Here is a 13,473-nt window from a genome sequence, read left to right as displayed (position 1 = left end):
TCCAAGTGGAAGAAGAGAAACCAGAAAAATATAATAGAAAAATCTCATATTTGGTAGAAAAAGGTTAAAAAAAGCAAGTAAATATTTTAGAGATAAAAAGTTAAAAAAAATATAAAAACTAGAGATTAATGTTTTTTTAAATAGTAATTTAAACAACATTTTTTTTCGAGAGAAAATTTAAATAATATCTTAAAAAATACCATTAATAATATCAAATAAAATTTTAAATTAATAAAAATAAGTAGAAAAATGAACTAAAATAATTTGTCATCATGTTATTTTAAATAACATTTAAAAACATACTGCTAATAATGTCAAACAAATTTTCAAGTAATAAAAATAACCAGAAATGAGCTAATGATGTAGTACTGTAGATAAAGGGATGGATATATGTATATGTGAATGAGTACTACTAAAATCCAAAAGACAAGGGTAACATCGTCTTGTTATGTTTTAAATAAGGTTCACATTCGTTGACCCTTAGAATTCCAGTGGCGGCCCCTACGCCGTTGGCCTTGGTTAACTCTTCTCTCTCTCTTTGTCCATGTCCTTCTTTCTAGTATTAAAAAGCCAAGCCACTAACAACCAACATAACAAAGCAGATAAGAAGCAAAGCAAACCCAACCCAAACCCTGCTCTCTCTGCACCACTGTGTCTCTCTCTCTCTCTCTCCCTGTTGTGTCCACACCAAAGAAAAGAGATCGAAACCAAGCAAAGCAAGATTTTCCCTCTTGTCTTCTCTCTTCTTTAACTACTATATACTAAGATTTACAACTTCATATATGGAGGACATCTTCTCCTCCCTCAAGCTTCTCTCTTTCTCCTTCATGCTCCTTCTCTTCCTCCTCAAGCTCACCATCCTCCTCTGGTGGCGACCCAGAAAAATTGAAGCCCATTTCTCCAAGCAAGGAATCAGAGGCCCCCCTTATCGTTTCTTCATTGGAAACGTTAAGGAACTTGTTGGCATGATGTTGAAGGCCTCTTCTCAACCCATGCCTTTCTCCCACAACATTCTCCCCAGAGTCCTTTCCTTCTACCATCACTGGAAGAAAATTTATGGTACATACATACATTCTTCACTTCTAACTTCTAACTTCTTTTCTTAATTTCAAAACCAACAAACAAATGCATTTCATATTATTATCTATCTCTAAACGAACAGTCCTCTTCATCATCATTAAAGTTGGCGCTCTTCGGTGCCATTGATGATGATGATGATGATGATGATGATGATGATGTTTCTTTTTGCAAGCTCTGTGTTACTTCCATCAGAATTATTTAAGATCGACTTTTCAAGCCTCCGGAGTTAGGGTGCTTCTTTTTGCAACTTTTCAGGCTTTTCTTTTTCTGATCAGTTACTACTTCCCAGCTGTTTGATGCATGATGTTGAAGTTCCAAGTTTGGACGCTAGCTAGCTCAACCTCCTTTTTTTTTTCTCCCATTATTTTTCATCACTACCCTCCTTCAATTAATAACTCTTGCCTCAAAATCCAACAAGGCTTCAGCTTGATGTGTAATATTGTAATCAGACATTTGTTTCCTACTGACTGCGTGTTCTGTATGGATGTCAGTAATACAAAAGTATTGTCCATATTCTTAACTTCGTTTTACTATTAAATATAAAAATATATATCCAGCTTGGTTGATTAAGTACTCTCAATGTATATATACAGTAGTCATAATTTTTATGATGTGTAAGTGCACTTTGTTGGCATTGCAGAGTTGTCATCTCTTTTCCATTGTCCTCTTTGTTTTGTTTTTGTATATATGGGAGGAATTGAAATGTGACAATGTTGTTGTATATGTTTGGTAACCGTTTTTTTTTTTTTTTATAAAAAAAATTGACTTGTCTTCTTTCCCACCTCCTGTTATCTCTCTCAATGTGTCTCTGTGGTGTAGGGTCTACACTACACTATCCATGCTCCCTCTCTGAAACTAATGGCTGTCATGTTTCCCTGCTCCTTCCCTTTTTTGCAAACTTCACACTTACTACTTGGGGGAGCGGCACTGTGCTTGCTACTTCCAACTTTCACCTCACTCTTTCTTTTTAATACACTAATAAACTATACAATTAATTCTAATATTACTCACCAGTCACTAATTAATTATTAATTAATATTTGATCCAGGTGCAACATTCCTAGTTTGGTTTGGACCCACTGTTCGTCTCACCGTCTCTGAGCCAGAACTCATCCGGGAAATCTTCACATCCAAGTCAGAATTTTACGAGAAAAACGAAGCTCCACCACTTGTGAAGCAGCTAGAAGGTGACGGACTCCTTAGCCTCAAAGGAGAAAAATGGGCTCACCACAGAAAAATTATCTCTCCCACTTTTCACATGGAAAATCTCAAAGTAATTATTAACTCATGCCCCATTATTAAAATATACTATACTAGATCATTTTGATTATGTAGTAGAAATCTGCTACACAATCAAAATAGTATATATAAATAAGATTTGGTGTCTAAAGATATATATGTTTTTAATTAGTTGCTGATACCGGTGATGGCAACAAGCGTGGTAGAGATGTTGGAAAAGTGGTCGGCAATGGGTGTGAAGGGAGAGGTAGAAATCGAAGTTTCGGAGTGGTTTCAAACCCTAACAGAAGATGTGATTACGAGGACAGCGTTTGGAAGTAGCTACGAAGATGGAAAAGCCATTTTCAGATTACAAGCCCAACAAATGGACTTAGCCGCCGATGCCTTCCAAAAAGTATTCATCCCAGGTTACAGGTAATTAATTAAGATTTGATTTACCAGCGTGTACGAGGAACGTACTTAGTAGTGGCTAGCGGTAACATATGAGAATTAAATTTACAGATTCTTTCCCACGAGGAGGAATATAAAATCTTGGAAATTGGAGAAGGAGATTAAGAAATCGTTGGTGAAGCTGATCTGGAGACGGAGAGAGTGTGGTGGGGTGGAGGAAAAAGGGCCAAAGGATCTGTTGGGGCTAATGATTCAGGCCTCCAACATGAATTCTTCGTCCAATGTCACAGTGGATGACATCGTGGAAGAGTGCAAGAGCTTTTTCTTTGCAGGAAAACAGACCACATCCAACCTGCTGACGTGGACGACCATTCTCCTTGCTATGCACCCACACTGGCAGGTACGGGCACGTGACGAGCTTCTCAAGCTGTGCGGATCACGTGACCTTCCCACCAAAGACCATGTTGCAAAGCTAAGGACGGTAAGCAACACACAACCTTGTTAAAAGTGGCAATTATGTCTTTTCATCAATTTAAATTGGCTATGATCTGGTGCAGCTGAGCATGATTGTGAACGAGTCACTACGACTGTACCCTCCGACGATCGCGACAATCAGAAGGGCCAAAGCGGACGTTGATTTGGGGGGATACAAGATACCACGTGGGACGGAGCTGCTGATTCCAATCCTGGCCGTTCATCACGATCAGGCAATATGGGGGAACGATGTGAACGAGTTCAATCCGGGGCGTTTCAGCGATGGTGTGGCCCGCGCGGGGAAGCATCCATTGGCGTTCATACCGTTTGGTCTCGGTGTGCGCACATGCATCGGACAAAACCTCGCAGTGCTACAAACAAAACTGGCCCTGGCAATCATACTGCAGCGTTTTAGTTTCAGGTTGGCCCCTAGTTATCAGCACGCACCAACGGTCCTGATGCTACTCTACCCTCAGTACGGTGCACCAATCATTTTCCAACAATTCTCACAATCCTCTTCTTAATTCAAAGGACCTTCTGCTTAGGGACAAAATTACCCCCCCTTATGGCTTTTCCCCTTCAAATTTAAAAAAAAAAAAAAGTTATATATATATATATTGGACTAAGAGTAAGAGAGATGTCTGGTGAGCGAATTTACGGTGGTGCCCTTCCCATGGTGTTTTCCTATCCTCTCTTGAACATACTGACTTTAGCCATGTGAGATTTGATTTGGTTTCTTGGCCAAGTTTCTTTTGCCAATTAGTTCGAGTAATAGGAGTAATCCAGTTAGTAGATGGCTAACAATTAGCTAGATAGGTGCTTCTTCTTGACTTGTGTATCTCTTGTGTACATTTTTCTTTATTTTTTTTATTTTTTATTTTACAGAGATTTGTAACTTTGTAATGCATTTTTGGCCCTTTGAATTGTCTTTTGCCACAGTACCCATTGGTTTCTTATGATTTTTTTCAATCCTATTCACTCTCCACACCTTTCCCTCTATCTGTCTCTTTCTGAGTGTTTTCTTTCATCAGAATTAAATATATGCTCTGGCCATAGTTTTGAAATAAAATGTAGGTAAAATTATAGTTTATAGTTTGTAGATAATTTATCGATTATAGATAATTTAATGAATTATAAATAATTCATCATTTATAGATAATTTATTATTAATAAATAAGTATCTACCTGCAACTCGATACAAAATAATAATATTATTATTAAAATTCAAATATATAAATATTTATTAATAATCTTTCAGTCCACTAACTTGCCTACGACATCACATTCTAATATCACATTAATTTTGTGAACTCCAAACAATACAATCGACAAGAAATGATTTTTTCATGTTATAATATCTCAACCTTTACATTATGGAAATGATCATGAAAAGTACAGAATTGTGTACCCCATGAAGGACCCCTTGGGAAGGGTCACGGGTAAGCAAAAAACAAGAAAAGTTGAGTGGATAATTGACACATTTTGTTTTTCAATCCTTTATTTTTAATTCTCTGCTCTTTTGTTTTATTAGGAGGGTTTTATTATTTCAATTTTATTTTCCTTATCTCTAATTTTTCACCTCATATTCAAGTTAATACTCTGTATAACAGTATAAGTAAGGAACTGTACCTCCAAAATAGATAACTCAATGCACTAGACTGGTCATCCGAAAACTTTTCATTAGCTATATGCAAACGCAGCACAATCATGAGGCACAAGCCAAACTTTCTCTAACAAGACAGATGAATAAATCATTAAATATAATGGATAAATATAGCTATATTTTTAGCAACTTACATTTGAGACAACATAATTTATCTTTCCATTTAGTTTTAAGAAATTGGAAAGGTTTTGGGGAGGTAAGGTTCCCCTGTCACACTTAACTCCGCCATCAACATGTAAACTGCAACCTATAATGGTCTTATTCAGTGTAAGAAGCAATTTGATGCAAGATAGTATATATAATTGGTGACTATTGCTGACAAATAATACATGGTGGTCCCTATCCGATATTACACAACAAATAAAGATAATTATTTAGCACATGATATCAAAAGAGAATTTATTTTAGATTTACACATTTTATCAAAATCTTTTTTTTTGTCATGGATTTAATTTGGAGGGAGGAGAAAGTTAAAAAAACTCATAGCAGACAAGGATAAGGTATGGTTATATTTATATAACAGCTAGGAAGTAGATGAAGGAACATTGGAAACCGAATTTCTAAACCAATACTATCTGCCACTGACATCAAGACCAATAAATCTTTATCACCGGTTGACCCCAAAGAAGAAGCATTGGTTAAGATTTTATTCATAATTTCACCCTCCATGATGAAGAATCATGAGCTTTTCAATGCCCCTCTGCACTTTTGTAATCTCCATAGATGTAGTTTGCCGACTTCTAGAACAAAATTCATGAGTGGTGTTAACTAGTTAGGCACTGAACTCTACTGTCCTTCACTTTCCAAGAAAGACATGTCATAATATCCCTTTCTTATTGCATGGTAGTAGCAAATATAATAGAAGCTTTCTTGAATTAAGAGTAAATGGTATACAGGTAAGATTCCGAAATCCCATAGTTGTTGGGTTTCTAAGTTCCTTCTCATCCCATTGTTTATTCACTTTACACTTGTGATTTGTGCAACCCCCGTTTCCCAGCACCACGCAATTCGGTAGTAGTACATGTTGTTTCTAATGTGTTGGCAAATTAGTAATTAAGAAAAACCCAAATGTTGATTTTTTTTTCTTCCAAAAAAATCCAAATTATTAGATAGATTTAAAAGATGGGCAAGAAGAATAAATAAAAAAATACAAGTCACTAGCATGAAGCACATAATGAATGAAGAATTAGGATAAGGACGTATTTGGACATTCCGACTTATTTTTTGTTTGTTTATTAAATGATAATATTTAGTTTAGAAACTAGTAGCCTTGCCTCCCTAGTAGCTTCCTTGTATTTATTATTATATAGTCCTGTCTGCAGGGCCATGCAGAAGAGTAAGATTTCTGTTACCTGCAGGATTTAAAGTAAGAACTAGTACTTTCAAGACATAAAATGTTCTTTTGAAGCAAAGGGGACCATAATCCAGCATGCAGCACATTGTTTATTGGTTTTCATTTATGGGATTTGCGGCATTTGAGTTGTAATTTAGTAAGAAGTAAGATTTAGAGCAACACCTTGTGTACTGCTTTTTGGGATCTTCTCATCCCCTTCCGTGGAGTAGGGGGGAGAGAAATCTAATTTATCAGTATTTGCTGGTCCCCAAGATGCATGTGGTTAGGGGAGATCTTCTTGTCCTCTAATTTGAGTTTTTCTTTTTTAGTAGCTTTTATTAAAGCAACCTAAGCATGCCATTGCACCATTTGGCCCCACTGCATAATTACCTTGTATGTCCTTAATTTTCAATTGCAAAATTAGTACACCTACACTCCCAGAGCTCATTGCAAGTCATTTATTCCTCTCTGGTGTTAATCTTGAAAATTGTGTCAATATAATTAGCATAGCACAATTTATGATATTATTCTATTATTATTTTTCGTGATCATAATATTAGCATGAAGTTTTCGTCAAAACTAGTAATAAATTTTCATCAAGAACCCTAAGTATACATCTAGAATATTATTTAATTAAGAAATATAAGTTATTATTATTTTTGTTAACTGTTATTATTGATTTTGTTGTATTATTATTATCACTGTTACCACCGTGTTCTTGTTATATTGTTTTTGTATCATGATTTGGCATTCTATATGCTAGTACTGTGTTGCTGTGGATGATAACCCAAGTACGCTTTTGCTATGAATCAGGGGAATCGCAGATTACGCCTTGAGCATACCAATTACATAAAACAAGAACCTAATGTTTCACGTACTGATATTTTTTTATACAATATTTGTTCTATTATTTAGCATATCGCTCTCATTAATAGTCCTAGTAATCTGCGAACTAATTTTATTGGTTTTATATTGCTGGAGGCTTCTGTTCGTTTGTGCTTTGTCTGAGCATTCTTCCGCGTTAACATCTAAGCAGTGTCCCCCTATGGTTTGCTAAATGACAAAATCTACATTCCAATTAAATTTTAGCTCTGCATGGCTTGAAATTTATGTTTCTACTTTCACTTTCTAGTACTTTATATATGTATCGAAATTTGCACTTAAATCAATGCTTGTTGTCTTCAGTACCCCCAAAAAATAAAAACTCCATTATTATTCATGAGTGTTTGTTCTTAATGGGGATACTAGTACCAGGTGGCCCTCAATAATTCAATTCTTTATTTTAGTAAATGGACAGCTCATGTTATTTTGGTAAACCTAACCTGCTGTTTCATAACTATTTTGCTTCTCTGCCAAAAATTAGAGAATATTTTTAAAATCCCTAGTAAATGCTCAAGATCTATGGGCACTGGTAAGCACAGTATTTTTGCAATTATAGGAAAAACTGTACTAAATTAATCCTGAATGTCCCCTAATTAGGCACTAATGCCAAAGCAATTGAGCTGGCTAATGTCTGCCCTTGTTTAATTACACCTTGTCGGTCTGTCATGTACCAATAACCAAATTGCAATAGAAATGGTCTTCTTTAACATCATTGCCAAAACTTTATGTCTCATGAAGCAAGCCACCCTCTCTCCATTAAACCTTGCCTTAGGATAGTGCATCAATTTTGCAGACAGATTTCCATCCCATAATTAAATTACCAGAGTTACATGCCAGTACCAAGAAATGGTAATGGGAATTTATCAAGAAGTCCTTTCAGTAGTATTCATGGGTTAGGTAGATCTGCCTGCCATAACTCCAAAATAGTGAGAGAAAGACACTTGTATTTAATGAAGGAAAAAAAGACATTTCTAATTTTTTAAGGATAATAATGGGAATAAGATGCCAATTTAGTAAGACCTTTGGTAAAAAGAAAATTGAAACGGAATACAATATTTAATCCAAAAATAAGACTTTTTAAAATGTTGATATATATGTTACATGAATTAAGAGTCTTGATGTAAATTCTCAATGAAAAAACAGAACTGAAGACAATACAGCAATAGATGGATAAATATCTAATCATAAAAAAAATATGGATAAATCATAAATATGTCATTGACAAATTACGTATAATCAAACATATATGCCATTGATTCTTTAGTTTCTTTACATTTTTGTTCTTGTTTTAAGCAAGATATATACAAGGGCAAGATGGTAATAACAGTCAGAAGTTGCTCAACCTCAACAGCGCCTCATGTTTGAAATGGGGGTGTATATTGGGGCCAATATACGAAAGGACCTGTCCCATATTATTTCTAACAATTAACTTTGGTGTTCAGAAAATACATTTTCATGTGATGTATAGATGTTGAGGGTGAGAGTGACCCTAAAATGCTAACTCAAAACTTGAAGGCTTCATTCTCTTTCTCTCATAACGAGAGAGAGGCAGTATCACATGGGAATACCAATCATGAAGGAAGCAAATGAGACAATGGTAGAGGATTTGGTGGAGCCACATTAATGCACAACTCATTTGTAGGTTTCCTATCCATCAACTCTTTCTATAAGCCTCTTAGAAGAAATGTGGAACTCATTCTCTTTTTTTCTTTTCTTTTTTCTCTCTTATTTTATTTTTTTGGATAAAAATATCCAGAACTCAATCATAGAGCATTTGATAATCAACATTGTATACACATTTACTGGCTGTAAAAAACAAATCTTAAAATGGCCCTGCCTAAAGGAATGGCAGATTCACAATTCGCATTAAACTTTGTTGGCGATATTGGTGACAAGCCCACTTGTGATGTCCTGTAGTCATTTTTTCAAAACCTTTTTTTATTTTTATAATTCAAACATAATATTGATATCAAACTTGCAATGATGTATCGTTATAAACATATTTTTAAAACCACCTAACACATACATTGACATGGGATTATTAGTTTAATTAATGGTCTCAAATTTAAATATTAGATGTAAAATTGTGTTAAATACCTCATTTAAGTAGGATTATCTCTGCTCTGATGAAGAAAATTTGTGAACTTTACGAAAAAAAGATATTTTTAAATACTTACAAAAGGATTCGTAAAATAAAATATAAATAAATGTTACGTTAATGAAAAATAATATTAATGTAATCATTTCTTTTTAACCGAGTGTATCTTTTGGCTGAAAAACAATGGTTGGTCCCATGAAATATTAAAATACATTTAAAAAATGAACATCTCTCAATATATATTTTTGTACTCAAAATCTTTCGAATTAAAATTATTAAACCATTTTCGTATCTCTTCCTTTCAAAACTCAAGAACCAAAATATTATATTTTACCCAATTTTCAACATCTTTGTCATTTTAATTGTCTATGCTATAAAATCTTTTAAATTTAATAAAACTTTAAACTTTTGTATCCTTCAAATCATAAACTCTAAATTTTATTATAACGAGATGTCTAACTTATCCCAATTAAAAATAGAATTAAACGATCCCATCAAAATTAATTGGTACAATTCTCTTACGTAATTTAAGATGATTGGCTGCATTTGCATATTGTACCAATTAGCTTCAATAGGGTTGTTAAACCGCGTGTTTGGATAAAATAAAATTTTTGTAAAGAAAATTATTATAATAATTAAAAATTAAAAAAAAAACAACTGAAATCGAGTATAAAGTATCAAGAAAATAAAACTTCACATTAATCATAATAGAGATACAAAAATATAATTATGTTTTTTATTAGTAAAAATAATTTTAACGTAAATTTCATTGTACAAGAAATATTTCGGCTACCGAATCAATAAAATAAATGTATACTACAAATATTTTTTTTTTTTGTGCGACGCATACTTCAAATATTACAAATGGTCAAAATGTTGTCATCTAATCAACATGCAATTGCGTGATCCATTAAACTTATAGGAATGGTTGAAGGAGCTCCTCAATTTTATGAAAATCATGATTTTCGATTTTCTAACATTTCTAATAATCAGGTGTAAAAAAAACATTTCTAATAACCTGCCTATCTTCCATAGTTATGCTTGTTGTACCAAAAATATTGATAAGTTGGTCACTTTCTACCAAAACTTTCTAAGCCAGAAGCCCAATCATCAAATCAAGTCTCAAGTCCCCGTTAGCACCCACCAAAGATGAGCAACAAACACATTATTGCACACATCCAGATTTTAAGCATAGGTTCGGTTTCAGTCATTTAACCAAACATTTATGCCATTCTCATCAAAGCAACCCTTTTATCCCCGTCTTTTAGGCCAAATAATGTCGCATCCATTATTAGGTACAATTTAAATTGTTTTTTGAATTTAGTACAATTGAAATTATGAAACATTTTCTTAATTTTCAATAAAATGGCAATCTATATCTAAAATAAAAAGAGATTTATGAAACATTGAAATCGCTGACAATCACAAAATTACACAAACCAAACCACATAAGCTTCTCTCTCTATTCTTTAGAGATGGGCACTTTCTTAGTGGTTACTTTTGATACCCAAAACGATTTTTAGGTTTTCATCATACATTTAAACTCCAAAATAAATTTGGAGATCGGAAATTAATTTTAAGAAGCGACCGTAATATTTTGGTACTAAATGAATTGTCTAATACGTGATTCATTACTTCACCAAAACAAATACGTGATTCATTTTTGGAGTGCCTCTTTAAAACGATTGGTATAGATTGATTGGAAAAAAAATTTAGGGTAGCAGCATCAGGAAAGAGAAACAGGTCAAGCAACTATGCAATTGGACGAGTGAATATCAAGAACTCCAAATATAAAATTTCTCGATCTAAATATGTCCTCCATATATGAAGAAGTGATTTATTTGATCAATACTTAAAAAGAAAAGGACAATTTTGATTTGTTATGGATCTGATTATTTTTGGGTTCATGAGACAATTTTATTTAAAACCTAATTAATAAATGTCAGGTCCAAGACTTTGTTCCGAAGGTCCACCAGGGGTCCAGGGCCACTTGGCATGGCCAGAATCCACTGTTGCTTTTTCGTTGGATTTAGGTCCACTAATAAAAGTTACAATAACACTGTTAGGATTGGGTCGTTTTATCTTCAGATGAACTTTTAGTTTTAGGAGGAAGACCACCAAAACAGTAACAATTGAAAATAACCATACAAAGAACATGATTTTGATGAGATAATTGTAATGTAACAGATGTAGCGATTTAGCATACTCTGCCCTCGACATGGTGCCTTCTCAGTATTGATTAAAAAAAAATAATTAAAATTTGATATATTATCGGTCTAAAGATTTTATTTTAAAAAATGTTGGTTGGACATTGACAAATACAAATTCTCCAAGTATTGGGAGGAAAACTGTGGTCTTGTCCATAGAACTGGATTCAAATTCCCTAACAGTATAAAATATCGTTTAAGGAAAGAATGTGTGAAAGTGTAAGAAAAAATGAGTTATAGGAAAATGAAAATAGAAATAATAAATAATACACATGCTTAAAATGTAAAAAGTTTATTCACAAATTATCATATATATTAAATTTAATGACTTTTATAATAGTTATATTAAAAAAATGATTTATGTAAACTTTTACATTAGTGCATGCCTACTAAATTAGAAAACTAAAGCAACTTAGAGATGTTTTGATTTATCTTATTTTAAAATATAAAAAAAGAAGATATTTTAGTTCTGAAAATAGTTTTCAAAAACTAATTTTATCAAACCATTTTTTTGTTGTTTTTAGAAAGGAAAACGGTTTTAAAAAATGGGAAACAATAGGATGCAAATTGTTATATTCTTCCATGCAGCATACGTGTTACAGTATAAATTTAGAAAACTGGCAGTTTACCTCAGTCGAAGGCATACGAAGAATCTCCATCCAAAGGTATATCAAGAATTTTTTTCTTTCTTTCTTTCCTTCCTTCGCGTTTGCATTATGTAATACTATCAGTTAAAGATAGCCAACAGTAACACACACGCACACTAACAAAAAAAGCTACTGTACTGAGGCATAAAAAGTTTATAAGATCTTGATTATCAAAAGTTAAGCCAGACTAAGCTGCCACTTACACAACCTTTCACATATTGCACCGGATAATTAAGAGATTTTGTTAAAATAAGGAGAGTAAAATGAAACAGACTAGCCCGGGGTTTAGAGGTCGTAAATGTCAAACTAAACAGTACTAACAAATAAAAATGGAAGGGGAAAGAAATCATAAGTTCAGCAAGCTATTCAGCTTTTCAAAACCAGGGTTTTGACATGCGAGGAACATGCTTCAAATGAGCACCGGATTCCACATCGATTAAACATCAGATTGAAGCCAAAAAGTTTCACAGACGATGATACCTTTGCCCAACTGAAAGATATTTGGCCATCCAAAACTGTTATCCAAGGTCTCCAGCTCTAGAGACATGGTGACGTAGAGGACACCGATAACAGTTGAAATAAGGATAAATAAGATTCTCAATTAGAAAAGAAGTATAACATGCCAATAAAGTGCATAAAATCTATTTACTTGTGTATAGATCATAACTCGGAATTGGGGAATATATGCATAAAACGTATATTCCGTGGATAACCATGCCTTGTGTCATTCCGGCTTTAATGTGGCCATGTTCTTCCAAGAGCCATTTGGACCTTGTGCTATTGATCATTGCTGAGCATTGATGCACTAGCCACAAAGCAATGACAACTTTCATGTGTAAGCTTACAACCATAAAGTGAAAAAATGTTCATGTAACTTGTAAGTAGTACAAGCCCAAGTACTGGAACAGCATTGTTCAAAGCAGTCATGGCAGGTACTAGATGAACTTAAAGGTTAATCCAATCGATCAATAAATATCACAAATTGTAAACTAGCATGAGGTGTTGCTAATAATGTGGAAGAAAGTGAATACTTTCCAGTTAGGTGTCCTCATCAGAAACTAAAGTCTTTTCAGCTGCAATGTCTACTTCATTCGGTTCTAGGTTCTGTTAAATTTGTCTGAAAAACAGATGCTTCTTTAAACATTTAGACTGCTTAATTATGTTACTACTAGTTAATTAGTTAATATATGTGGTCATCAGTTGTTCAGTTATATAGAAAATGCCCAATTATATTCATGCCTAGTGCAAGCTTCTTCTACCCTCTAGTTATAATTAAATTAACATTTCAAAGTAGGACATTCAACATTTTAACCATTAGCTAGGCTTTGACAAGTAAACAACCTCTGTATGTGTGTAGTGTGCAAAGAAAATATCAGTGATCATTTCATTAGCAACACATTGATAGTGAGCGATGCATCAGCATGCAAAAAGATATCACAATTGAATAAGCTAAGGTGAAAG

The 13,473-nt window shown here is 33.6% G+C and overlaps 1 protein-coding gene across 1 annotated transcript; it reads left to right on the top strand.

Moving 5' to 3' along the window:
• The first annotated feature begins 407 nt into the window (after window positions 1–407).
• Window positions 408–3,791, top strand: LOC100780027 (cytochrome P450 734A1). The gene is made up of 5 exons (XM_003549733.5): window positions 408–1,059; window positions 2,129–2,352; window positions 2,491–2,732; window positions 2,820–3,189; window positions 3,266–3,791. Exons 1-5 carry the CDS (start codon window positions 783–785, stop codon window positions 3,704–3,706), a joined length of 1,554 nt encoding a protein of 517 aa, XP_003549781.1. The 5' UTR covers window positions 408–782; the 3' UTR covers window positions 3,707–3,791.
• The last annotated feature ends 9,682 nt before the right edge of the window (window positions 3,792–13,473 follow it).

The sequence above is a fragment of the Glycine max genome, chromosome 17 (assembly GCF_000004515.6).
Source record: "Glycine max cultivar Williams 82 chromosome 17, Glycine_max_v4.0, whole genome shotgun sequence".
In the NCBI taxonomy this organism is placed as follows: Eukaryota; Viridiplantae; Streptophyta; class Magnoliopsida; order Fabales; family Fabaceae; genus Glycine; species Glycine max.
This window is presented reverse-complemented; position numbering and strand designations above follow the sequence as displayed.